This window comes from Brachycentrus maculatus, unplaced genomic scaffold (genome assembly GCF_059751285.1).
Source record: "Brachycentrus maculatus isolate JH-2025_06_01 unplaced genomic scaffold, ASM5975128v1 h1tg000269l, whole genome shotgun sequence".
NCBI lineage: Eukaryota > Metazoa > Arthropoda > Insecta > Trichoptera > Brachycentridae > Brachycentrus > Brachycentrus maculatus.
Window position 1 is genome coordinate 1292897 of NW_028281020.1, and position 26951 is coordinate 1319847.

The 26951-nt window shown below is 33.7% G+C and overlaps 2 protein-coding genes across 2 annotated transcripts in view; one reads left to right on the plus strand and one right to left on the minus strand.

Moving 5' to 3' along the window:
- Positions 1-3085: 3085 nt before the first annotated feature.
- On the plus strand, positions 3086-13919 carry Rint1 (RAD50 interactor 1). The gene is made up of 14 exons (XM_088266464.1): positions 3086-3430; positions 3507-3748; positions 4746-4901; positions 5724-5902; positions 6454-6665; positions 7442-7682; positions 7967-8141; positions 8892-9093; positions 9646-9775; positions 10633-10760; positions 11549-11700; positions 11782-11959; positions 12049-12170; positions 13047-13919. Exons 1-14 carry the CDS (start codon positions 3290-3292, stop codon positions 13258-13260), a joined length of 2472 nt encoding a protein of 823 aa, XP_088122590.1. The 5' UTR covers positions 3086-3289; the 3' UTR covers positions 13261-13919.
- Positions 13920-14327: 408 nt separating this feature from the next.
- Positions 14328-26951, minus strand: part of LOC148305565 (inactive rhomboid protein 2-like) — a 262551-nt gene continuing 249927 nt past the window's right edge. Inside the window, exons 11-15 of the mRNA XM_088266450.1 lie at positions 24647-24673; positions 24068-24156; positions 22608-22854; positions 20037-20291; positions 14328-19421 (exon numbers count right to left, since the gene is read on the minus strand). Coding sequence (XP_088122576.1) covers positions 18987-19421; positions 20037-20291; positions 22608-22854; positions 24068-24156; positions 24647-24673 — 1053 coding nt within the window. The 3' untranslated portion in view covers positions 14328-18986. The remainder of the gene's footprint in view (positions 19422-20036; positions 20292-22607; positions 22855-24067; positions 24157-24646; positions 24674-26951) is intronic.

The window sequence follows — 26951 nt, forward strand, 5'->3', positions numbered from 1 at the left end:
CCCTTTGGCCCATGAAATATTTTGAAGTAACAATTACACATGAATAAAAATAAGCTTGTGTTATGATTTTTTCTTGTGCTACGTAACATAAGTACGAGTAGTAACCATTTGAATGAAATATTTTGAAGTAACAATTACACATGAATAAAAATAAGCTTGTGTTATGATTTTTTCTTGTGCTACGTAACATAAGTACGAGTAGTAACCATTTGAATGAAATATTTTGAAGTAACAATTACACATGAATAAAAATAAGCTTGTGTTATGATTTTTTCTTGTGCTACGTAACATAAGTACGAGTAGTAACCATTTGAATGAAATATTTTGAAGTAACAATTACACATGAATAAAAATAAGCTTGTGTTATGATTTTTTCTTGTGCTACGTAACATAAGTACGAGTAGTAACCATTTGAATGAAATATTTTGAAGTAACAATTACACATGAATAAAAACAAGCTTGTGTTATGGACATATTTAAACAAGCTTATGTTATGTCCGCCTCCGTAGTGTAATGGTCAGCATGCTCGGCTACCGTTCTGGAGGTCCCGGGTTCGATTCCCAGGGGGGTTAAATAAATATAAGTGATTTTTTCACTCTAATATTTATTCAATATTACACTGGACTGGTACCTGAAGTGGAGGGCTGATCACCTTTCCTTCATGTGTAATTGATCGAGATAACACTGCGTTTATATGAAGCAGTGCCCTATGCACCATTGGGGTGCGGTTAGGGATTTATTATTGTGTTATGATTTTTTCTTGTGCTACGTAACATAAGTACTGCTTTGTAATCATATTATCAACCGCCACCGCGACCAGAACGTTATATGAGCATCAAGAGAACAATCCATGCGATGAATACAATATAAAATTTCGTATTATATTATTTTTGGTTAGTAAAAAAAGGGAATAATAAATCATATTTCGTATTATATTTTATTGTATCCAAAATCTATAAGAGGAATCAAATCACTAACGGTAGATTAAAATTTAATCAATAAAAGAGTACATTGTCTATCTAACAATTTGCGTATTTAATATAACATATTATTTTTCTACATCCGACCCTGTGAAGCATAATGACATTGAGATAAAAACCAATTTACGAACTAAAGAATATATACCTGACATTGAAATACTAATAAAATACATTTGATCGGGTAAGGATTAGTAATATTTAGAAAGAAGTTAAATAAAATTGATTTAAAAAAGAAAACGTTATCAGTAATCGCCAAGAATATCTATAAATATGTTACCAAAATCCAAGAAAAAAAAAAACTTGGCCTTGCCCATTTTCCCAGGTTTTTTGTGCCTAAGTCATATTGATGTTTTATAATTTTTTTCATGTAATGAAAAGAAGACATCACGACATGTTAAAAAATAAAATGTGAAACATTTGTAACAGGTGTCATGTCTGTTACATATTATAATAACGATTTTTAATTCATTACGTAAGTTAAAGTAAATTATTTGGTTCATTCGAGGATAAAAATTCCTTTTAATTTTTATAAAATTTATTTACACGGGTACTTAATTTGGAATATAATAAAGGAAAAATATTTATTACTCATAATATTATTGTAATTTGTATCTCAACAAAGAAAATTAATAATAAGTAAAGAAAGTTGCTATCTCTGTATGATTAAAAATGGACATTTAAAAAAATATTTCATGAAAACCGAGAACATGTAGGTACCGAGAACGAGAAGTGAAAATAGTACGAGACCTGCGTCCGACGTTTGATCTACAATGGGGGTTAGTGCATTTAAAAAGAAAATGAAAATCTGATTATATATCCTAGAAAATACAATAAAATACGCGCAACTTGTGGAGTACGAAAGGTGGTAATATAGCGGAAAGAACGAAAAAGAATACTGGCATACATATTGAAAGAATGGCTGGTATAAAACCCCATATCAATGCAATATCCGTAATGCACCATACCCTCTGGATGCCGCCTTGTCGGACGACCTACTAAGAAGATAGCTGAGTCTACTAACAAGAGGTACTATCGTCATAAAATAATTTTCCCTATAATGTAGTTATTATTATGACGATTTTATACAGTTCCAATTAAGAAATTAAATATAATTTTTAAATGAAGTAATTTGTAATATTATTAATATATTTTTAAATATCCTGACTGCTACATTGTCAATTTACATAATTCATTTGTGGGATTATCATTTTTTAAACCAATATGGTTTCTGAAAAAAAAAATCTTTCTTGTACTATACTGATTATGGAATGATAAAAGTTATTTTTACTCCTATCCGCAGCCAACGAGACCGACGGAGTGTTAACATATCGCTCACTCCTTTCAAGAACGTCATAAATCAAAAATCGACAATTTTCAGTTGTGCATGTTTTCAGAATGCCCAGAAAAATGTACTATATCCCAGCAAAAGTGGTATATTTTTAACTTAATATTTACCCGCTACAGGGCAGAAAGTGTTCTTTTTGCATTTTGAAGAAAAGGTATTGCTTAGTCATTTTTTTTAAATATACTAAATATTTTTCAAATGGAGAAAAAACCTTCAGGTTTTACCTTAAAAGATCTTTTACAAAGTAAAAAGTTCAATAAGCGGCTTGATATTTATTTTTAATACATTGTATTATATTTTTAAACATTAAAAACATTCTCCTGAAAAATCAAGTTTTGTTATGTATGACGTTCTTGAAAGGAGTGAGCGATATGTAACGTGATCAGTAATTACATTAAAACAAAGTCATTATCCACTCCAGATTCTTGTTTACAGGATACAGGAGCAGAATATGTTTTTTCATAAGATACATATAACGTAAGTAAGAGTTTAAATAAAAGGAAAAAATGTAGTGGCAGGAAATGTAATAAATCCGTTAAAACGATTTGAAAAAAAGAAAACTCATAAAATTTGGTTTGAAATAGAAAATTAATATTAAAAACATAACAACTTGATTAAAAAAAACTTTTATCAGATTTCTGTAGCAAGATAGTAAAATCCATTTACAAATTTGTATTTTATAGGTAGATACTGTATTATTGATTCAGAACTAACAGTTTATATTTTTAGTGCTGGTAACACTAATATTGTCAGCGCTAGTGTCACCAAGTGTCACTGTCACTGAATTCGACTGTAGAAAATTGAAAATGGAAATGTGTCAGAAGTAAAGAAAATGTGGTCAATGTGTTATAACTGTGGACACAATTGACTAAAAAATAATACATGAGATATTTCATTTATATTACATTAATTTATGGAATTGGCACTTGCTAGGTTTCGTGCATTCCATACAGTTTAAATCAAAATGAATAGAATTAACGAAGAACAGAAGAAAAATGTGATTTATGAATTAAACGCTTGTCTGGGAACAGATTTAAAAAATTTGGAAAATGTTTACAAAATTAGAGACCATCTATTGGCTAAGAAGAAGGATTTAGAAAAATCTGTAAGTATAAAAATATTTTTTGAATGAGAGCAATAATTTTGTAAATAGTTCATCTTTTATCGTATTTTTCTTACAGCTTTCATTAGCTAATTGCGAAGTGCCCTCTAAAGTATCTGCCGCTATAGCAAGAGCAGAAACCGCTTCGGAGAAAATTAAATCATTCAATGAAAAGGCGACTAAAGCCTGTGAAGAAAATGAAGAGTTCATTAAACAAATGACGCCGATAACGGAGAGACTTGGGGTTCTCGTGAATGATATTCGTTGTCTGGAAGCTACTAAGGAATATTTGGAGACATTGGAATGTGTTGAAACATTGAGGTATAGTTTTTAAATTTACACTTTAACCACCCTATATTTGGATTATTATCCAAAAAGAAGATGAAAAATCCTCGGGTTTTTTGTTATAAGATTTCTCGATAATGATACTTATTTACAATATACCAGACATTTTTTTAAACAATAATATATATATATACCTTTCTATGACATTTTGCAAGTTAGAGGCTCTCAACAAAAGATGTCGCTGTTTTTTTTTATTTGTTTGTCATGACATTCCATTGAATATTTTTACAAATATATTTTGTATTGGATGTAATATACCAATCTTCATAATCTCAACATATTCTGCAAACATTGCAAAAATAAGTAGCCAGTGATATTGACCTCGAAATGCTAAATATGCCGCATGACGTCTTCATATGCATAGGGCGAATAGAAACAATTTGACGTATCAAAAACATGTCTGTAATTGCGGGTATACTTTTTTGTACCTGAACGTACAGTATACGGCTTGTGCATTCGGGGGATGATATAGTGGACGTATTACGTACGTTCATATAGGTAGAACGGTTAAATATCTATATTAAAATAATGAGTTAATGAAACACCACAATTATAATGTTTTTACTCACAGATGTAGAATTGTGTAGATAACGATACGTCAATAAAATTTGTATTATTGTATAAATTTGTCTTTGTAAAGTTTTTCAATTATTCAGTATTTTATAGGAGAGAGATAGTGAAAGGAGTTTCCTTGTTTTGCATCTAATTTCATTTACATAATTTAATAGTTACTTTCTCACATTTTCAATATATATAAGGTTGTCTAAGAAATACTTATTTTATTTTGTTTATTATTATAACAAATTTCTTTTGTTTTTATACTGGTAGCACTTGAGCACTCAATATTTTTATTTTATTTTCATTTTATTTGCAGTATAATATGATAATATAATAGATCAGGAAATTTTGTAAAAAAAAAAAAAATTATGATATGTGATGGTGTACGAGTTATTTTATGATTCTGTATTTTCAGTATGGATTTGAAGAATTGCAATGATTCTGAGCAAAGTATCCTCTATCTCCAACGTCTGTATGAGCTGAAGTCTCTGTACAACACTGGCCACCGTGGAACCTTCATTTCCGACACTACGCACTACTGGTACAATATTCTCAAAGAGAAATTTTCAAAGTGAGTAGATTAGTACGATTTGCAAATGTTATCACAATTCAAGATATTAACACACTTCGGATATTTCTACCCGTTCGGTTGATTGATGCTTAAGTACGGGAAGGGTATTTCTACCTTCTGCGCCGGCCTCATTTCAATGGCAGAAAAGAAGGAATTATCCAATGTTTTTATGTGAATATTATATATCAATCTCTTTGTTAACACACTTTGGACGGGAAAAGTATTTCTACCCGTTGGTTAATTGATGCTTAAGGACGGGAAGGGTATTTTTGCCCTCTGTGCCGGCCTCATTTCAATGGCAGGAAAGAAGGAATTATCCAATGTTTTTATATGAATATTATATACCAATCTCTTTGTTAACACACTTTGGACGGGAAAGGTATTTCTACCTGTTCGGTCAATTGATGCTCAAGGACGGGAAGGGTATTTATACCTTCTGCGCCGGCCTCATAACAAAGGTTTCTGACCTAAGTATGAAGTTAACATCCATATGGAGTGTTAACATTCATATGGAATCCCAGCCCTGACCTTATGCTAATTTTTCATTTGGTACCATAATAAAGGTCAGAGACCGTCAGGTACTATAATTAAGGTCTCTGACCTTTGTTGTACCAAAAAAAAAATTTGGCTTCTCAAATCCTCTTTTTCACATTTAGTTATATTCATATTTATAGATGCATAATTTACATTTATAGATTCAGTTTTCCACAACTTATTATTTTGACATATAAAAAGTTTAACGCCAAAACTGGAAAATGTGTGTTCATATTGATTCAGTATTTTTCTTAAATCTGATTTAAAAATTATTAAAAATGATTTCAGAGATTTTGAAGACTGCCTTAAACAACTGCAATGGCCATTTACTTCCACAACCATGTCACTCCGTACCCCGGCATCACCCGAGGCCTTGGTTAAGTTAAAACTAATTGCGCAATACCTGCTACAAATTCAGATGCCCAAAGCTACGACTAATGCGCAAGACGTTAGTGAGGTGCAAACTGGTTAGTTACTTACGCAAGTACTTAGTACTTAATTACGCATGTAAATTGGGTTAATAACATTTTTGACATAGATCTCAACATAGATGAAGAAGAATATGGAAGTCTCGCCATTTACAGGGCTTACAACCGTCATAGTCTGGTTTAAGTGATCACTTTACATACATGTAACATTCACCAATTCTACTCGTGATTGACAACCACACTATGTATTAAATTTCGGAACCCATAGATATATTGATCGAACTCGTGATACAGTTCGTGTGAGTTCACTACCGACATCTATGTTGGAGTATATATTGGTTAGCCAAGCTTGTGAAGGGCATAAGCCCTGTAAATGTATAAAATAAGTCCTTAGTTGAGGTAATCTAGATTTGTGAAGTATTTGTACACAACAAGCAGCGCAGTGAAGGGCTAACTGGAGAAGTGTCATTGCTTCCACGAGAGTAAAATCCCTCAGTAATGAGGAATAAGACAGAGAAGAGATTTGGAAACACTTAATATGTTGGGTTAGTAATAAGAAGCTAGTTTCAATATATATTTTCAATTTTCAGAGCCGGAAACCAGTCTGCCTATACGCATTATGCTGAAATCTCTGAAGAAGCGCTTTACATTCCACTTCTCGGGCAACCGGAAGACTAATCGCCTCGACAGACCAGAATGGTTCATGACTCAGATCCTGTCTTGGCTTCGAGATCATCTTCCTTTCATTGAAAAACATATTCAACCCGTGGTGGACGGGTTGGACATGAAAATTGATGTTCAGGTTAGTTAAATCGAAAATTTAAGTAATGTATTGGTATCAACTTTCTCTATAATCCATTGCCAATACTGTATTTATTCCCTATGAATTCTGCTCCCCTCTTCTCCTGTCTTTTCCTAAGAAAAACAATTGATCGGTGTCGTCTCACACTTCCACTTTTATTGGCATTGATCTGGTAAAAATAAGTTTGACAATCTAATAATTTTTCCATATTTATTAAATTTCAGATTTAAAGCACTTGCTGTAGGGAGACTTATCCTTCAATATTAGTAGTTCATATTTAAAACCATATTAAAATAGTAATTTTAATACGTTAATTGTGAATAATCATCAGAAAACCAAAAGTAATAGTATTAGTGATAGTTCTGCACTGTCCATCCCAGACAATATAAAATAAAAAATTTTGCTCTTAAAAACGAATATGTGTGTGAATCAATCGACCGAACGGGTTGAAATACCTTTCCCATCCGAAGTGTATTGATAATACTAAATGTATCTTTATTTTTATTCTTTTTTTGAAAATAAGAAGAATTATATTTTCACATAAGATAAACCCCAAAATTCATCTATCAATTTAAAAAAATTTTATGTTTTAGACAACAAGACACACTTTATTCCATAATTTACGCGCATAATTGCGCACCTCTATTTTTCTTTGTATTTTTAGAGTAAAAAAGTGCGTCTTACAGTCCGAAAAATACGGTAATTAGTTATAAAGTTAATTTCACTAAACAATTTTTTTTTGTATTTCTCACTAATATTATTTGTGATTTCTACAGCGTGAATTCACTCATGGTCTCCTACACCTGGTTATAGACCGTCTGCACTTACTGTTTGGCACCATAATCTCGGATGATGTGCTCTTCTCCCACGCTGTGGATGAATGTCTCGGGTTTGAGCGGGAACTCAGATCTCTGGTCGGAGACGTTCCTTCTCCTGAAGGAGATTCGTCTCCTCGAGTCACATCGGTTCTCACAGATGCTCGATATCTACAAAGATGGCTGGCCGTTGAAAAGAAATGTAACCTTTATTTTATTTTATATAAATAGATAGGTAATTATAATGCACTGCTAGATTTGGACCACGAATTTTAAAAAAAATGGTGTTTTTAAAGTTCATTCAACATTCAATAATCTACTGTAAATATGTATACTGAGAACGACTGATTTTGTCCATTTAATTACTTTTTTATTTATCTTCTTAAACTAGCTATACCCGGCCACACGTTGCTGAAGCTAAATTAATGATTTTCCCTCTGTCGGTTATTATGCAAATGTGTAATATCTTTTAAATGTTTGATTTAGTCGCTATTCAAAAAATGGATGAAATGCTGAGCGGTGAAGAGTGGCTTCATGTGTTGGGATCACACGATGGTTCCGAGAAGGATGCTGAAGGTATTCCACAGGGAGCCGACTGGCTAATTTCCCTGCTGCACACCGTACATGACAGATACTCGGTGTTGCCACAGCCCGGACACAGGTTTGATATTGTTTTTACAATTAAATCATTGTTTTTTCATCTTTCCAGAAATTTAAAAAATAAAATTGTTTTGAAGTGTGTTGACCTGCGATAATCTGACAAACGTTTCACAATGCGTTGTCGGATGATGGAATTTGTCTGATTGTGAGTCCTGCCATACACTCCTTGTAGTCCGAAACTTTTTTAAAAAGAGTACCTTGTAATCCGACAAATTACAATGTACTATAAAACATACAATGTGGAATTGAGTAAATAAACACAATGGACAACATTAATGTCATTTATGCTATAGCACTTACATAAATGCATGCACAAATATAACAAATGAAAACTCAAAGTGTAGCAACACAGTAAAAAGATAATATAATTGTAAATTTTAATAAAATATACCCGTACTTTCTACAACATGGTAGTCAAAAATTCATTATACAAGTTATTAAAAAACCACGTTGACAAATTCTAGTGAAAGCTACATTATAATTGAAGTGTTTATTTATTATTCTATTCACATCTTCAATATTTTACTAGAATGGTTAATTAAAACCATAAAATAAGTCTTAAAAGTTTTCCAAAGGCCTCGAATCGAAATTCGAAATCAGATGGCTGATATCTGAAATTATTTAGAAAAATAATTGTTAATAAAATTGACAACTGTTTCTTTTAAAAAAATCCTAATGTTGCTTTCCACCTTACCTTTATTTGTCTCTTTTGGTTATTAAAAATGAGCATACGATATTTATGATTTTTCAGGTTACAGTTTCTGGAGCTGCAGATCGAGCTGTGTGAGGAGCTGAGGGTCCGCCTGACGCAGCTCATAGGGGAGGAGCTCCAGAGGGGCAGCGGGAGTGCGGGGGAGGGCAGGGGCCTAGAGGGCGGAGCTCCCGAGCTACTGGCTCTGCTCAACGTGGCCCATCACATCCGCCAAGCCCTGGTGGACTGGTCACACTCTGTGGTAAGTGTTGGGATTTCTTATAGAGAGTCTGAAAGCATTTGCATTACATCTATTTATATGAAAGGCTTTATTTACTATATGAGTTTCTCCAGGTTATGCTTGGCTACTGAGACTAGAAAGAATGTGTATTTGATTACGCATTTTTATCAATTATTGCGCGGTATGATCGATAATCCTGAAATTATCCGGAGCATTGGTCTGTATGTTCCCGATAGTTACCTAAGACAGCGTCGGTATAGATTGTTTCACATTCTTGTATACAGGACTAACCTGCTGATGGTTATGCCTGTGGGAAGAGCAATATCTCTCCAAATATTGATCTGTTCCATTTGTCTGAGGGGATATTCCGAAGCGGGATTCTTCTACATCTTTAACAGGAGTGTTTGTTTTCTTACTTACTTTCTAATGATGTGTTAATGTATACGTCTTGAATTTTAGTTTTTAATGTATATTTTTATTATTTTTGAATAAATAGAATTGAATATGATGTTCTGTAATATTTTCTGAATTTTTACAAAGCATTTATAAATAACAAATTGTTTTTATTTCTAGCCCTATCTCCAGCTTCACTATTACAAGAGGCAATTTCACTACTTCACAGAGTTGCAGCATATGCCCATACCCGACCTGGATACGACGCCATCTAAACCTGCCGTATCAAGTTTAGCACTTTCAAACAGAAGTAAGTTATTCTTCTCCCTATGTAAAACATTTGGTATCTACAGACTGCTTTCGGGCTCTTGTGCTAGCTGCCAGATCCAACCTTTTATCCTACAGTTCAGATCAGAACTACTGATAAAATGCCAGCATTGGAAGTCCTGGGTGACAGAAAACCGATGCCTTGTAGAAATGGCGCACTTGATGCCTTATAAAAATGGCTCTTGGGAGACATGCAAACTACATGGGCAACTAACTGAATCGCCTTTTCTTAACAAAAGTTGTGACTATAGGTTTCTGCGTTGTTGCCTTATTTCCACCTTTCTTGTAAAGTCAAACCACCCTATGTCTAAAATTCATTATAGGCACTATTCTTAAAGCTATACATAAACTTAGTTACAATACTCTGCCTCCATAGTGTAATAGTCAGCACACTCGGCTACTGTACTGAGGTCCTGGGTTTGATTCCCGGGGGGGGGGGGGTGAAATAAATATTAGTGATTTTTTCACTCTAATATTTATTCAATATTACTCTGTACTGGTACCTGAAGCGGAGGGCTGATCACCTTTCTTTCATGTGTTAATGATCAAGAATACACTGTGTTTATATGATGCAGAGCCCTATGCATCATCGGGTGCGGATGAGGGTTTGAAAAAGTTACAATACATCACTCCCATAGCCTAATCTATCTATATGTCTAGTCAGATACCAAAAAGACAAATTTCCATAGAAGCTGAGTTCTATTTTCCATTATGTGTTTACTATTTCTTGTTGTTTTTATGTGCGAAATTCATCTTATATTTGAAGATAATGGAATGATATTGTGAAGATACTTTCAATATGAATATATTATATTTGAATAAAATGAGGTTCAATTTCAGATCGTGGTGGTTCCATATCTCTCTTGCAAGTAGAAGCGGAGTCCCGACAGCTGGCCCAGCTGGAGGCACAACACCTGCAGCATGTCACGCAAGCTGCCGAAATAGTGGAAGGAGATCCTCAGAACCAGGTACTATTTTAGCAGAGTTCCCAATGAGAAATCGACTCGCTCAAGCTAATCTTCATGGTTTCCTGGTATGTTAGGCACTAGGTGTATGATTTGCCTTCATTCCTCCTGGTTTTGAGTTAAATCGAAGGCGATGTTCAATGAAAACTTCTTTGTGTGGTCGGTTCATCTACTATACTACTGATTTTTAAGACATTCCTTTTTCTTTCTGATAATGTGCAAAGAAAGAGGGGAAAGAGAGTGTAAAAGATATTTTCCTGCACACTGTGGAGAAGTGATAACTATTCACAACATTTCATGTTTGTCCAAATCAAATCTGGATTTCTCCATATAAGAGATATTTTTACATTTTAACATCTCAACATAGACGAAGAAGAATATGGAAGTCTATATATTTCCAGGGCTTATGACCTGCCATAGACTGGTAAAGTGATCACTTTATGCACGTGTAACATTCACCTATGGTTCATTCTAAACATGAAGCTACAAGATTTATGATATATGTATGAGTTCCAAAAAATTGAGTATTGTGGTTATCAATCATGGGTAGAAAGGTGAATGTTACAATTGTATAAAATGATTACTTAACCATCCTATACAGGTCATAAGCCCTGTAAATACCCACCCTCCCATATTCTTCGTCATCTTTGTTGAGATGTTAAAATGTACTGATGGCTGTGTTTACCAGTGTAACAAATATTCTAGCATCCTAATATGTGCTTAATTATTATTATTTTTAAATATTCATGTATGTAATGTGTTAGCATAATGCGTATTTGCTCCTTTTATAGCTGCTATTCAAAGAAGAAAGCGACCCGGATGCCGGTGTGTTTGAAGAGATACCGGGACTCCTGGAGCGGCTAGTAGATGGAACCTGTACACTCATTTGCGATGATCTAGTACTGGAAGTCAAGGCCGCTTCCAGAGACTACCGTAATCAGAAGTGAGAAAACTCTTCTTTTTTACTGACATAGCTAATGATTATTTTAAATTACCAAGTTAATGATTATTTCTAATTTATCAGGTGGCACTGTTTGCCGGAGGCCAGTGACTGGCGCAGTCGGACACTGTCGGGGGCGCTGTGCGGGGCCCTCGGAGCCCTGAGCTCGCGTCTTTTGAAACTACACTCCTCCCTGACGTCACAACTGTTCGCCCCCTTGACCAGAGCAGTCGCCAGAGAGATTGACAATTTTATATTTGAGGTATGTAAAATATTGGAAAACCTGTTCAAAAGTAAATAATAAATAGAGAGACAAGTACGTGTGTAATTGTTTCAAATTGGTTTTTGCAGGAAGTAGTTGTAGAATGTCTGTGGGGTCTGGGAGGAGCGCAGCAGTTTCAATTTGACATGACTAGAAACTTGATGCCAATATTTGCGCAATACACCGCCTCCCCTGAAGCTTACCTCCCCAAGTAAGTACCATTTGCAACATTATTTTATGATAAGTTCAATTTCAGAATGGGTATAAGTACCTAATTATTCCTTTCGACCTTTTGACAATAATAAAAATGAATTCTTACATGTCCTATATAATTATTTTGGAGATGCTGATGTTGATCAAGTAGTATGCTTTGACAAATTCATCTCTCAAATAGATAAATTTGTGTATAAGTCCATTGTCCATTATGGATGGCATAAACATGATTTTAACCATGCAAAAGTTGATATAAATGTATAAGAAAGAGGTAATATTCACTTTTGATATTTTACAAATAAGTTTGCAAAACTGAATCTAAGTCGATTTCTCCTTGGATCATCTTATTTTTACCGTGCAGTACTGCCAACATAAGCGATTGAACTCTATAATATTTATGATCTTTAAATAATAGCCATAGTACCAAAGTAGGTACTTGTAGTGCAAAAATCTTTGAAAAAATTTAGCTTTACTTTTCTTACCTATTGAAGAGATATGCAAGGATGACTGGCTGTAGTGAAATGCATGAAGAAGAGACAAATACTGCCAGGAAGAGAAACATCCCCGCACAGCTGTCATCCACACACATTTTTTTGTTTGTTATTTATTTTCTGATTGTTGAAGATGACCGAGAAAAACATGGCACAATCAGGTATGCCAAATACTTGAAAGTGGTCAGGTTAGGAGTTGTAATAATCGATGGGTATGTATGAGGAGACGCATGAACGTGGAAGAGGCGCAGTATGTTTGCGAAGACAGAGTGGTGTGGCGTTCTATTCTCGGGAAAGTGGCGTGATAGTTAGTTAGTTATTGTTGTCAACAATAGCATGTGAGCAATGTTAATTTTATAACATTATTCGTTAAAATTTTTCAGAATTAAGGAGTCGTGTAGTCTTTTGGGCTTGCTCCGAGGGTCTGCCATCCTGCTGCGTGAGGCCCTCACGTCGGCTGTGCATACCGGGAGCTCAGACCTGTCTGGTGATGACTGCGCACACCGTGCCCTCGCCGAGATATCCATCCGACACCTCTCCGTGGAGGATGCCATTCGCGTTCTAAACCAACGCATCGACTTAAACTTGAACCAGTAAAAGATGCATATATTTCATCAGATATCCTTGTTATTTTTATTATTTATTGTTTTTTTTTAGTTTTACAAATTACGTACACATAAATATAATAAGAAGGTATAATAAGCTTGGTGCTTTTAACCCAATTTGCCATAATGAATGCTACGGTTTTGGATGACAATGATGCTATCTACGTCGACGAGTCAAATGCAGATAATTGTAACTTTCCCTCTGGACTTTTATTTCTTACAATTTGATATTTTGAAATCAGTTTTTGATTTGTATTGTCAGGAAATTAATGTTAAATATGGGTATCTCTTTTTCACCAAATATAATGAAGTGAATTTATCTATGCAGATAATGCCATTGAGGGGTATGCAAAGTATTCTAGGTCACCAAGTGAGGTGAAGGTATTATCATCATAATGATGCGTGAATACCTCGTTTTTTGTACTCATCAGAAGATTGCTTAGAAATGAATGTCGTACTTACTTGCTTAAAGAATACTGTTTATTTATTTAAAATATAAATTGTGTTTTAAAATACTTGCATGTACAACTTACATATGAGAATAATGTAATATCACTCACTCCTTTCAAGAACGTTATAAATCAAAAAACTTGATTTTTCAGGAGATCGTTTTTAAAGTTTAAAAATATAATACAGTATATTAAAAATAAATATGAAGGTTTTTTCTTCATTTAAAAAAAATTAGTATATTTAAAAAATAATTAAACAATACTTTTTCTTCAAAATGCAAAAACAACACTTTCTGCCCTGTAGCGGGTAAATATTAAGTTAAAAATATGCCGCTTTTGCTGGGATACAGTACATTTCTGGGCATTCCGAAAACATACACAACTAAAAATTGACAATTTTTGATTTATGACGTTCTTGAAAAGAGTAAACGATATGTGTACAACTCATTTATGAAAGTTTTCTTAATATATTGAATTCTCACAATAAATTATTATCAAATATATAGTTATTAGTTATTTTTTTAAACCTCTGTTGCAATAAGTTAAACCTGATAAGAAAATTGGGGGAGAAACAGCGAGAAAAGATAGTCAAGAAGAAGAAGAAGGTTAATTTTGAAATATTTAATAAAGACTAAAGTTTTACAATTAATTCATATCATTATAATGTACATTATGAAGGTATTATGAGTAGCAAGTCTTAAAAACAACACAGACATTTTTTTTTCTTTTGGGGTTGTATAACTTCGCCATTTTGTGAGAATTATCACATATTTACATTGGGAATTACTATGGATCTTTGTTTTGATAAACAAAATTGTGTCGATTATATTTAATTATACGATTAAATGCCATTTCAAGATTGTAAAAAATAAAAATTGAAAAATACTCAATGGTCCAAATAAAAGTCCTCGTTCAAAACATTAAAATATCACAATCAATTAAATTGATACAATTTGAAGTTAAAAGACTAAAAATATAATTACAAACTTAACAACTTCTCAAAATGTTATACAATAATACGTAAGTACATTTCAAATTAATAATGTCAAGCGGTTATACGACATGCATTTTTTATGATTAAAAACACTATTCTAATTAATAATACATATAAATAAATTTTGCAAACTCATACAAAAAATATTTTATTGCGTTGTGCTTAGTATAATTTGTCCTTTAAAATAAAAGCTTTTAATTTGCGAGAAAAATTTGAGCAGTTCAAAATATATTTTGAATTTATGCATTTAATAAAATAATGCTTGCATATGGGCATTGTACTCGATGCAAACTAAATATTCATAAATTTTTGTGGGGATATATTAGATAAACATAAAAAATATTGCATTTTTTATTATTTTCTATCCTAAAAACTAAACAGTCCAGTCACTATGTACCATTAAAATCTATAAAATTGCATCAATTAATACAGCAAATTTTCTTTATTCTTCTTCTTCTTTTTCTAACTATCCACACCCAATGGTGCATAGGCGATCATATATAAAGTGTTATCTTTTAGATACATGAAGGAAAGGTGATCATCTCTACACTTTAGGTACTCCAGGGTGGTATTAAATGAATATTATAGTGAAACATCACTTATATTCATTTTGACATTGACCACTACACTACAGAGGCGGACTGATAATTATTGGGTAGCAAAAATTCTTTTTTTTGGGACTCTAACTCAGTGAGAGGTAATTTTATAACCTCCCTTTTTAATGGAAAAATTTTAATGATGAAAATTGTTAAGAATTAAATTTACTACGCATTAATTTACCAGCATTTCCATCCTAAAGTTGAAGAAGGGCATATTTTAACTGTGGCTAACACAAAAGGGAAATCCGGAGTATGACTACCAATGAGTGAAAGATCACAAAATAATTATCGCTGTATTGAATTAACCCAATTCCGAATGACACAGCGACTGGACTGAGAAGAGAGTCCTCGCTTACTCCTCAATAGTTAAGAATTTTTATCCATCCTGTTAAAAATGGTTAAGAGGGTATTTTTTCTTTAACTAGTTTTTTTTTTGGATTACCAGTGCTACAATACAAAATTAAAGGAGATGTGTTAATGCGTATCATTTCAAGTCAATATTGAGCTTGGTTTGTATGCATTAAGTAATAATAATAAATAAAAAATTGCACGGTTGAAGACTCCCTTCTTAAATTTGATATTAGCTGTGACCGCATAGTTAAATGCGCATAATTGAATAAATAACATACAATATTCACAACTAAACATGTTGCTATTCAAAGATATTTTTTACAGATATATGTATATCATATATGAATTAACGTAATAAAATAAAAAATAACATTTTTAATCAAGGAAAAGATGACAACAATATGAAATAATCATATCTTAGAAAAAAATAAGTGCTTTCCGGGGCTCAAACCCGTCAAAATATAAATAATTGATGAAGAGATAATGACTCTTTTCAAAAAATATGTGCAAAAAATAGATTGAATATTCAATTGTGGTTTTAAGAGTCCTGTTGTCGATACCTCCACAGGTTTGGCTACAATATTCATGCACCTCTTGCACAATATACACAATAATCATAATACGTAACTTCAATACTATTACAAACAATTATCACATGGGGGATTCATAATGCAAAGGTAGTAAGTGCTTTTTCCTTGTTTTTTTTTTCTAAAATTTTAAACAACTAAAATCAAAAGAAAAATAATTGATACCAAACCAAAGTTATGTATTTGACATTATTGTTTGAAAATTATTTAAAGGCTCCTTAAAGAATCTTGCAGACCTTTAAATAAAAATTTAAAAAATGCTTTAAAGAATAATAAAACTTTGTTCAATTGCAGATATATAATATAAATATATTCAGTAAAATTAATGTTCAGAAATGACGATAATAGCAAATATATTTGGTATAATTTAAATTAAATTTATTTGTACCAAAAATAAAAATAAAGTATGAAGAAAAATACTAAAATAAAGAAGGGTATTTTTTCTGTTCATTTCTATTTCTCAGCGTGTACGTAATTGTTGATTAATTTTTAATTTCCTTTAGGCCAACAAAAAAATAAATCGCAATGAAATACATTTATCAATACAGTTTACTGAGAAATGTGAAAATAAAACCTCTACATATGAACACAAATCCATTCTCAGAACTTCTTCAATTTGTTTGTAAGTCCGATAGATTTATCTTAGACATCCAGAACTAACAAACGAAAATATTTTATGGGGCTGCTGTATTAAAAAATGTAATAATAAAATTAATGACATAAATTAATTCAATAAAATGTGGCTCAATGAAGAGCATGCACGCTATTGCTAAAGAAAAATACAGTGACCACTGTACCCGTGGTAGAGATGTGAATCGACTTTATAGGCTGGAACCAATAATGAAACCTGGACACAAATAATTGTAAATGTACTTTAGAATGTTTTAATGTTCACATATAGAGAGGACTTGCCATAAAATGAGGATAGATTACCAAAGTTTGTTAAACACTCTTATGTAGTCAATTGTTTCCTTGTAACATTAGAATAACGCTTGTATTGGCTTTGCCATATTGCTGGTGTATTAATATTACAATTAATTTGTTCACATGTCATTAAGTTACATATCTATCTATGAAGAGTGCGAAACAAGAAAGTTCACAAGTAAAATAACGGTGGGGCTAAATATCAGTCGGATGATAACATTGTACGTGAGATGATTACATGAATTATGTTTGCTCGAACACCTGAGATGGCATAACGTGTGTAGAAGGCGGAGACACAGTTCCACGTCTACAAACCCACTGAATTGCTGGTTATTGTATTACGTGTTATAAAAATGAACAATTAAAAATTAAAACATCCATTACCTTTTTTGCTTAAATGTGTTCTTTTTAGTACTTAAATTTGTTGTAAATTTTTAGGTAAAATGTGTAAGTACATCTTTAAGTGTTATCAATAAAGAAAGTTGTTAAATTGGGGTAAGTTTTGACTTTCTATGTTTTCTATAACAATTTTAAAGTACGTTTGAAAGTAAAATTACAAACATACTTAAAAGTATATGGTAAACATTAGTACTCATTAGTAAACATAATGTTTATTAGTAAAACAAAAATCCTTTTGTGAATCGGAAAAAATAATTCTGGCACACTGTAAAATTATTACATATTATATTTTGTAAATACGAATAATCTGTTTCGATATTGAAAATATATTTTATTCCCCTTTGTTTACTGAATAATCAAAACATTACATTAATTTCTTTATCTGAGATATGAAAGGTAATGAAAAGTGTACTCCTTAATATGAATTGAGGTTTAACAAATATGAATTATTTTATTTTAATATGTACTCGCGAGTATATTAAATGCAATACAAGAAATTGAATGCAGCATTTTAGAAACCCACACATTGATAGCCCCATTTTGAAATGGAGAGTGAATAAATGTGATTGAATGCAATATCAGGGCGAGGCTGTTAGTGGAGCCACCTCAGGTGTCGGAGGAACAGAGAGATGAGATGTTTACAAGATCACAAACAGTAACGCGACTTATCCAACAATGTCAAACACGATACTAAAATATTTTTTGATCATTTTATAATGTTTTCCTCATTTAAATATATGTTTTGTTTAATGATTCTTATAACATCTTCCATTAAAAATGATTTATATCATGGATAACCTTATGTATACAATAATAATAATTGTCCATTATAAAGAAATATATGTGAATATGTGTGACACTTTGAATATTATACATATTTTTTTTTACATATTAACGAGAGCTTACGGAATCGGTGAGTCGATATCCGATATATTTCAATATCTCTTGTTTACATTATTATAAAAATGTTTAATGAACCGAAACTCACTTTGTTTTATAAGCTTTTTCCATAAGTCACTTTCACTTACGATAAAGCACTTTGTTTTCAACAAATGGGACTTCTTTAAATGTCTTATACTTATTAATTGTTAAAATGTGAATATTATACATTTAAGTTATAAGTGCCGCTATACGCAAGCTCACTGTTCACTTGTCATTGGATGCGAAAACACAGATCGTATCGCGTCTCCCCGGAGATTGATTTGATTGGCACTGTATGAATGTTCCCCGTTTGTTGACCATCATCCGATCAGCAAGTTAGACCACTCCGCAGGGAAGTGGCTAGCGTCCTCGCTAGGTGCGCCGAGTGCCCGCGTCCGCGCCCGCACTCTCGCTATGTACGCGGCGGCAGCGTCTCGCAGATGACGTCTCGCGGTGGTGAGTACGGCTGGTGTATGCGGCCGTTTCCTTTTTTGTCATACCACAGGCTCCTCCCGCTTGAAGTCGATGTTCTGCGAGGCGCAGAAGTCCCTGGTGAAGGGGAGGCAGGTGAAGTAGGTGCAGATCTCGCAGTCGTACACGGGGATGATGTAGAACAGGGCCACGAGAGCCACGAACAGGACGCCCGCGCTCAGCAGGCACACCCAGATCAGCGCCAGTTTCTTGTGGCGGTCGTAGGGCCCGAAGGACACAAACGGAAGAAGGGCGTAGGAAAGCAGGAAACCAAAGATGAAGCCGAAGAGATGCGCGTAATTGTCTATCCACGGCAGAAGTCCTAGTACTAAGAACAGGGCGGCTACAGATAGCAACCGCAGAAGAGCTCTCCGAGGGTGTTGCAGTAGGGGCCACGCTCCCAGCACCTCCACCACGAGACACGCTAGCAGCCCGAAGTGCGCCCCCGCAGGACCCACCTACAAAACACATACAATATTATACATATATCAGAGTGACCGTATTTTGAATAAGAACTTTTTTGATGAATACATTACCACCTTTAAAGTTGATATGTGATACAATAACAACATGATAATGAATATTGTTTAAATCAATATTGTGTGTGAGCGTGCGTAGGTGTGTGCATGTATTTATCAGCCATTTACAAATCTGCAGTTCTCAATAAAAATAAGTTTTTATAACTACAAATAGTAAAAAATAGTAACATGAAAATTCCCAGAATTCAATTATGTAACAAACATGATTAATTTGTTATGAACAACTTAACTTTTATTCGGATAATTAATAGTTAGTTTTTAACTAAACACTAACAAAGAATTTGGTTTACACGCTCACGTGGCTTCAATTGAGCTGGACAACTGGACAAAATGGAATTAAATGAAGTTAATCTTCATTATTTGATTTAGCAGTCACTTAAGGTTTTGGTAATATCCACCCATAATCCTTCTTCTAACCCTTATCCACAGGATAGGGGAGATGACAGAGCATACGGGACTGCATCTTGGTAAATACCACTATAAATAGTGTTATTTACCAAGTAAAACTGAAATTAAAAATGAAGTTTATGTTACCTCAGCCCTGTAGGGCACAAAGATGGCGCTGGCCAGGTTGCCCACCATGCCGGAGCCGAGGTAGATGATGCCGATGCGGAGCGGGCCGGCCAGCTTCTCGAGGTCGCGCATGAGGATCCACTGCAGCAGCAGCGTGCACAGCAGGTGCACCACTCCCGCATGGAGGAACAGCGACGTCCACAGCCGATAGAACTGGTCCGGGCGCCCCGGCGACACGAACGGCAGCATGCCGCACACGTCGTCCAGACATGACACCTGCAACCATTCAATTATTCAATCATTCATTTTATACTATACATTTTTAAATTCAGTTAAAAGTAGAAGCCGAGAAAGTCATGCCGTGATCAAGTATGTGATAAATATCGATAACTTGTACATGGATAGGTCAGGAGTAGTGGCGGATTTGAAGTCTTGACCACCCTAGGCCCTAGGCCAGGGGTCGGCAACCTCTTGGACCAAAAGAGCCAAACGTGAGTAGCAAAACGGTTTGTAAATTTTTGGGGTGCCAATTTGTAATTTACAATAATTTAATTGAAAATCAGGTCAGGAGTAGTGGCAGATTTGAAATCTTGGCCACCCTAGGCCCTAGGCCAGGGGTCGGCAACCTCTTGGACCAAAAGAGCCAAACGTGAGTAGCAAGACGGATTGTAAATTTTTGGGGAGCCAATTTGTATAAATAATATGGTATAAATAGGTATGTTTACTATCAAAGGAGCCTTTTATTGGCATATTAAACATGAAAGTGGTTTGAAACTAGTGTGATTTTTCAAAGGTTTTTTTTTTTCAATGTTTACATTTTAACACGAGAAAGGTTTTATAAGGGGTTATATGTGCTTAAACGGCACTATCTAAGGCACTGTAGGCCCTAGCAAATCCCTAGCAAATCTGCCACTGGTCAGGATTTAGAATAATTGGTGGGCATGTCGCTCACTCCTTTCAAGAACGTCATAAATCAAAAAACTTGATTTTTCAGGAGAACGTTTCTAAAGTTTAAAAATATAATACAATGAATTAAAAATAAATATCAAGCCACTTCTTGAACTTTTTACTATGCAACAGATCTTTTTAGGTAAAACCTGAAGGTTATTTCTCCATTTGAAAATATTTAGTATATTTAAGAAAATAACAAAAACAATACTTTCTGCCCTGTAGCGGGTAAATATTAAGTTAAAAATATGCCTCTTTTGCTGGGATATAGTACATTTTCTGGGCATTCCGAAAACATGCACAACTGAAAATTGACGATTTTTGATTTATGACGTTCTTGAAAGGAGTGAGCGATGTATGAAAGACAGTGTGGTGTGTGTTCTATGCATTCCGCCAACCCTTGTGTAGAACCGGTGTGATGTATACCTGAGATTTTTTGAAATTATACATGTGGAGCATATGCAAAGATGCTTATTTGAAAAAACATAGCAGTTTACATATTAGCGTGCTTGAAGCTAATATTAAACAAGGAGAGGATAAGAAGATAGGTCGAGGAGGAGATAGAATTTTCATTGTAATTTGTATCGTCGACAATGAAAAACAGCCAAAAAAGAATTTTTGCAGTATCAGCAGACTTTTTTGTAGTAAAACCTAAGGAAAATACTTGAAAATTTTCAAATAATGTTTTTTTAAAGCTCTTTTCCACAATTTCTGAAATCTGATGATTCATCGATATGATGCAATAATATCAGTGAGTCCATCAGTCAATGAATCGGCGTATCGATGAATCTATGAATCAGTAAGCCGGTGAACAGGTCTGCGTTTCCAAAGATTATTTACCCGAAATACGGATCTGGTTCAAAGCAAGCCAATCTATCTGACCCTTTAGGTACCACTCTAGGCTGATATTACAATGAATATACTTATATTCAATTTTGACCCCCAGAACGGTAGCCAAACTACACTATATGACAACAACAGGAGGTGCCTTGTAAGAACCTGAGTGAGGACATCAACATCGGATCCGTGATAGTTCATAAAGAACTCTCACGAGGGGTAGTATCATACATGATAAAAAAATAATGAAGGATATTGGTATCATAAACCAAGCTAGGACACAAAATGCCAATCCATCTTCTAGTGGAACGGAAGGACTGTTGACGACAGTCAACAATCCGGTTTCTCCCGAGGAGAATTACATGGTTGCTGCAATGACCAAATGCTAAGAAGTTCCTGATTGGCCCACACAAGATTATACCTCCTGTTCCCAACAGAGATTAAAATAAAACCTTTTTTTAGCTAGAAAAAACAAAAGTCCACTTAACATTTCCGGGAGCGTAAGCGTAAATCAACGTCTATGTCCATCTGTCAGTTTGTATGATATAACTTGTATAGCAATGACATCTGTTGATATTTGTATTAAATTTTGTCATAAAATAAAACCTAGAGATGATGAGTTTTTTTATACATATTTTGTATCTTCATAAAAAAGATTTCGTAAAAAAAAAATATTCATGTAAAAAGAAGACACTCCCCAGAGAAAGTCAGACATTATTGTACTCACGGAAAGGTTAACAATCCATAAACCTTGTACATAATAAGCAACTAGACTATGGAGTATGGAGCATGGAGTGAAGCGCCTACCTGGCTGCAGAGGCTGGCCTCCTCGTGGAAGTGGCCGCCCACGAAGTCGCAGTACTCGCGCGTGGTGATGCGGCAGGCGGCGTGCACGCCGATGCAGCACGGGTGCCCGATGACCTCGCAGGCCATGTGCTCGGCCGTCTTGTCGCGGTGGCGGCGCGGGAAGCCGTGCGGCTTGCGGCAGATGGGCCACTTGGTGATGTCGTCAGGCCACTCGAACGGCGCCACGGACGCAGGCGCGTCGCAGAACCTGGCGTCACAAGTATCTCACAATATAATCAAAGTCACAAGTTGAGGAAATCCAAACAACATTACACACCTTTATGATAGATGAACATAGACTATCTTCTAACATTTCTAAGAACTGTACTTTATAATAGAATAATAAAACAATAAATACATATAATTATATATTCACGTAAAGACTTCAGAACTTTCTCCCGAACACAGCGAAAATAAAATAGTCCCAATCTATTATTCTTTCTTCCATATGCTGTGCTAATGTTTACTACATTGATGCGAACGTTGATCTTATAAATCGTCTGGATTGTCTACAAAATCAAAGCATCTGTTTCATTTTCAATGTTAAAAAATATGACCATGTTTCACCTTCTCGCACGGAACTAAAATGGCTTCACTTCAACCAGCATATAAATCTTCAATCTCTCACACTACTTTATAATATTCTTTACAATCCCGATGCACCTAAATATCTTGCTGAAAAATTTATATACCTCTCAGATCATGGTCTATCACTTCGTTCTTCCCAAGAAAGAACACTTTTCATTCCTCGCCATAACACATCATTCTTCAGTAATTCCTTCTCTGTCAAAGCGGCCAGGCTATGGAATTAATTTTTTACTCTCCTTGTAAACATTTGTTTTTTAGAATTTATAAAAATTTACGGTGCATTTGCACCGTCTCTAATAACTTTTAAGAAACGTCTGAGACATTAGAATCCTAACTGTCCATGAAACCACCTCCCTTAGTTTTTCCCTCTACCCCCTTCCCTAAACTCCCTTTTTTCCTTATTATCATCAATTTGTAATTTATGTTTTTTTAAATGTTCAAGTACTATCTACCCTCTGATTGCAAACAGCTTTATATGGTATCAAACGTTTTGACCAATATCACTAGTCTGTTTTTGGTTGGTTGGAAGATATTGGTAAGCCCGCCAACGTACTTTTTTCTTTTCTGTATATGAAGTTAAAATAAATAAAGAGTATTAAGAATGTAAATGCCAGAAAGAGTAAAAAATTAATTAATGTCACTAACTGGACACAAACTCTAAAATTTAGACTTAGCTTCACATGCGGTGTTTGGAAATGAAGCGCAATTCATCGAAACACTTGTCACAAAAGATTTTAAGAATAAGTGGTATTTACCAGTTATATTAAATTTTTTAAAAGACATCTAATCAAGATTATAGTCATGAGACTACCCTACTAAGAAAATATATTTACTTTGGATCGAGGCCGCATACTGATCCTGATATTCTTCCCCCTGGTCCAGAATCACCCGCGGACCATTTCTTCCACGTTGAAATTGTATTCTGAAAAATATAAGAAATTATAAATTATTTACTGACATTAGTGTAATTTTAAACAGAACTCTTACATGTGTAACGATGAAAAATAAAAATGATTGAATACAATAATTTTTTATACAGAAAATAATATCCATCTCAGTTTAAAATGCAAAACTAAACAGTAAGTGTATAAGAATCACTAATATATAAAATAATTTATAATTTACATGAGATATGAATATTGCATCATGATAGTACAACGTAATATCATTATATGATGCTAAATGAGATTTCATTCTATTATGCTAAATGAGATACAGACTTAATTGTTAACGTTAAAATAATTTACAATTTTGTGCAAATCACATGAGATATAAATATTTCATCATGAAAGTAAGACGTTATGTCATAATATGGTGCTAAATGAGTTACAGATACGGTATGTACGTTATGGTATCAATATTGAATCAAAATTATTAAATCTTTACATATGGAAAAGACATCAAATACTTACCGTCATGGTTGGCCTTAATCCTCGTACCTTATGTTAGCAAGAACAAAAACATTTGACATTTATTCGACACATAAATGAAAGTAAAAAAGTGGATTTGGATTATTGTGCAGTGGAAGTCGGTTATAACGCGGGTTTGCGGGCAGCGTTTTTTCTATGAAAAACAAAACATGTTTCAATTTCCTTTATTATTTTTATAATAATAAAACCCTTATCCGCACCCCAATGGTGCATAGGGCACTGCGTCGTATAAACACAGTGTTATCTTGATCGTTTACACATGAAGGAAAGGTGATCAGCCCTCCGCTTTAGGTACCAGTCCAGGGTAGTATTGAATAAATATTACAGTGAAAAAATCACTTATATTTATTTGACCCCCCTTGGGAATCGAACCTGGGACCTCCAGAACGGTAGCCGAACGTGCTGACCATTACACTACGGAGGCGGACATTATTTTTATACATACATAAAATAGAAGTAAAAATCATAACACAATTACAATTACAATTTACAAAAAAATTGAGAATATAATTTTGCGGGGAAACTAACTGCATGATTTTTATTGGGTCAAAATTTTGTCTGCCGCGCGGTATATCCGAATAGGCGTTATAAATGACGCGTTATAACCGGCTTCTGCTGTATTATAACTCTGACTTGAAGTATTATTTTATTGAAACAGTAAAAAAATTAGTTTATTTTTAACCCAAAAAAGGGGAAGTCTATTGGGCCCACAAAGTAAACCGTTCAGGCCAACGAAATTTCGTCATAATTGACATCATCAGACTGTTGAGATAAAATCAGATTTAAAATAACTTTTCAGATATGTTAGTGTACAAGTATCTCCAATATCTTACCCAAATTACAACCAATAAAGTGACCTTCACGTATTTTACGTTGTAATAGTAATGTATTTGACATTTAAAAACGTAACAAAACAAAAACCTTAGAGATTACACAGTTTTTGCCTCCCCTGTAAAAATTATTAAGTGCCAAATGAATGATAATCAGACAAAATTCATCACCACTTAATTTATTCCACCGTTGATTTCTGAGTAGGTAATTTTTATGACTTAAAAATGCATTATGTGTACTAGATATTTCTAGTATATAATAATGTATTTAATACATTATAACGTACTGATACATGTAAATTAAATACATTACTAGATTAATTATTTATTAAATTTATTATTGTGTATTAGATATTTCAAGTGAATTTTTCATACATTTTTTTTAAAAACGTAATTACCCTCATCGCTAACATAATCATTAATAATCGTAATCTGATGTTTTTTTCGTTTCAATTTTTGCGTAAAGTTGTGTGTTTACACGGAGACTTTACACGCACGGAAATGACGCATCGATCATTAAAAACTACAATGGCCTATAAAAAATAAGTGCGTACCTACATACAATATTTTATGGGTTATTCCTTATTTATGAATGGTACGTTTTTTCATGCGTGAAAGGTTTCAAAAGTTCACAAAGATAAAATGAAGAAATGGTTATATAAACGCATTACGTAAAAAGCTACAACGTATAGACAAGCTTCACGAATAATATTTTTGCAACTGTAAAATACACGAGAATGAGCTTTCGATGGTTCATGATTAAAGCATAACCGTACCGTATAAACTTTTGTTTGAAAATGAAATCAGAGATTTTCAGTAACCATTGGGGACCCCTACATATATTGAGAATTCAGTGGGTATAACGAGAACTCAATAAATCGCGCGGAGAATAAAAACAGACGCACAAGTTCGTTTGTTTACAGATCACAATAAACGGTAAAACAACAAGAAAGATTTAAGTTTTGTACTGACATTTCTTGGTGGACTTGCATTTTTATAATAAAATAACAACTTTATATGTAGAAAAAAACTATATAAGATACAAGTGATTTTATTAAACAACAAAGGTGCCAATCAATGCTAGGAGTTTCCCAATATTTTTTTCAGTGTATTTTTCATAAATTAAGTAACAATTAATACAAAAGAAGAGCACTAGCCTACAAAAAAAATTGTTGCAATATTTTCAAAAATGTTTTTAACTTTATTTTTCAAACATTAAGTGATTTCAGGAGGTTAAAGACACCCCCTGGCGAGTAGTTGGAGTGGTGGAAAAATGAATTGTCAAAATAAGCTATGTCGTTACTTTGTAATATTTCTGAATTTATATCCATAGTTATCGATATCTAGTTCAAAACTCGATAAATAGCACGATTTCCAACAAGCGATGACATTTCCAAACAAACTGTCAGATCGGAAATCGGATTTACTCGTACGAGTATCTTTAAAAATATTGCATT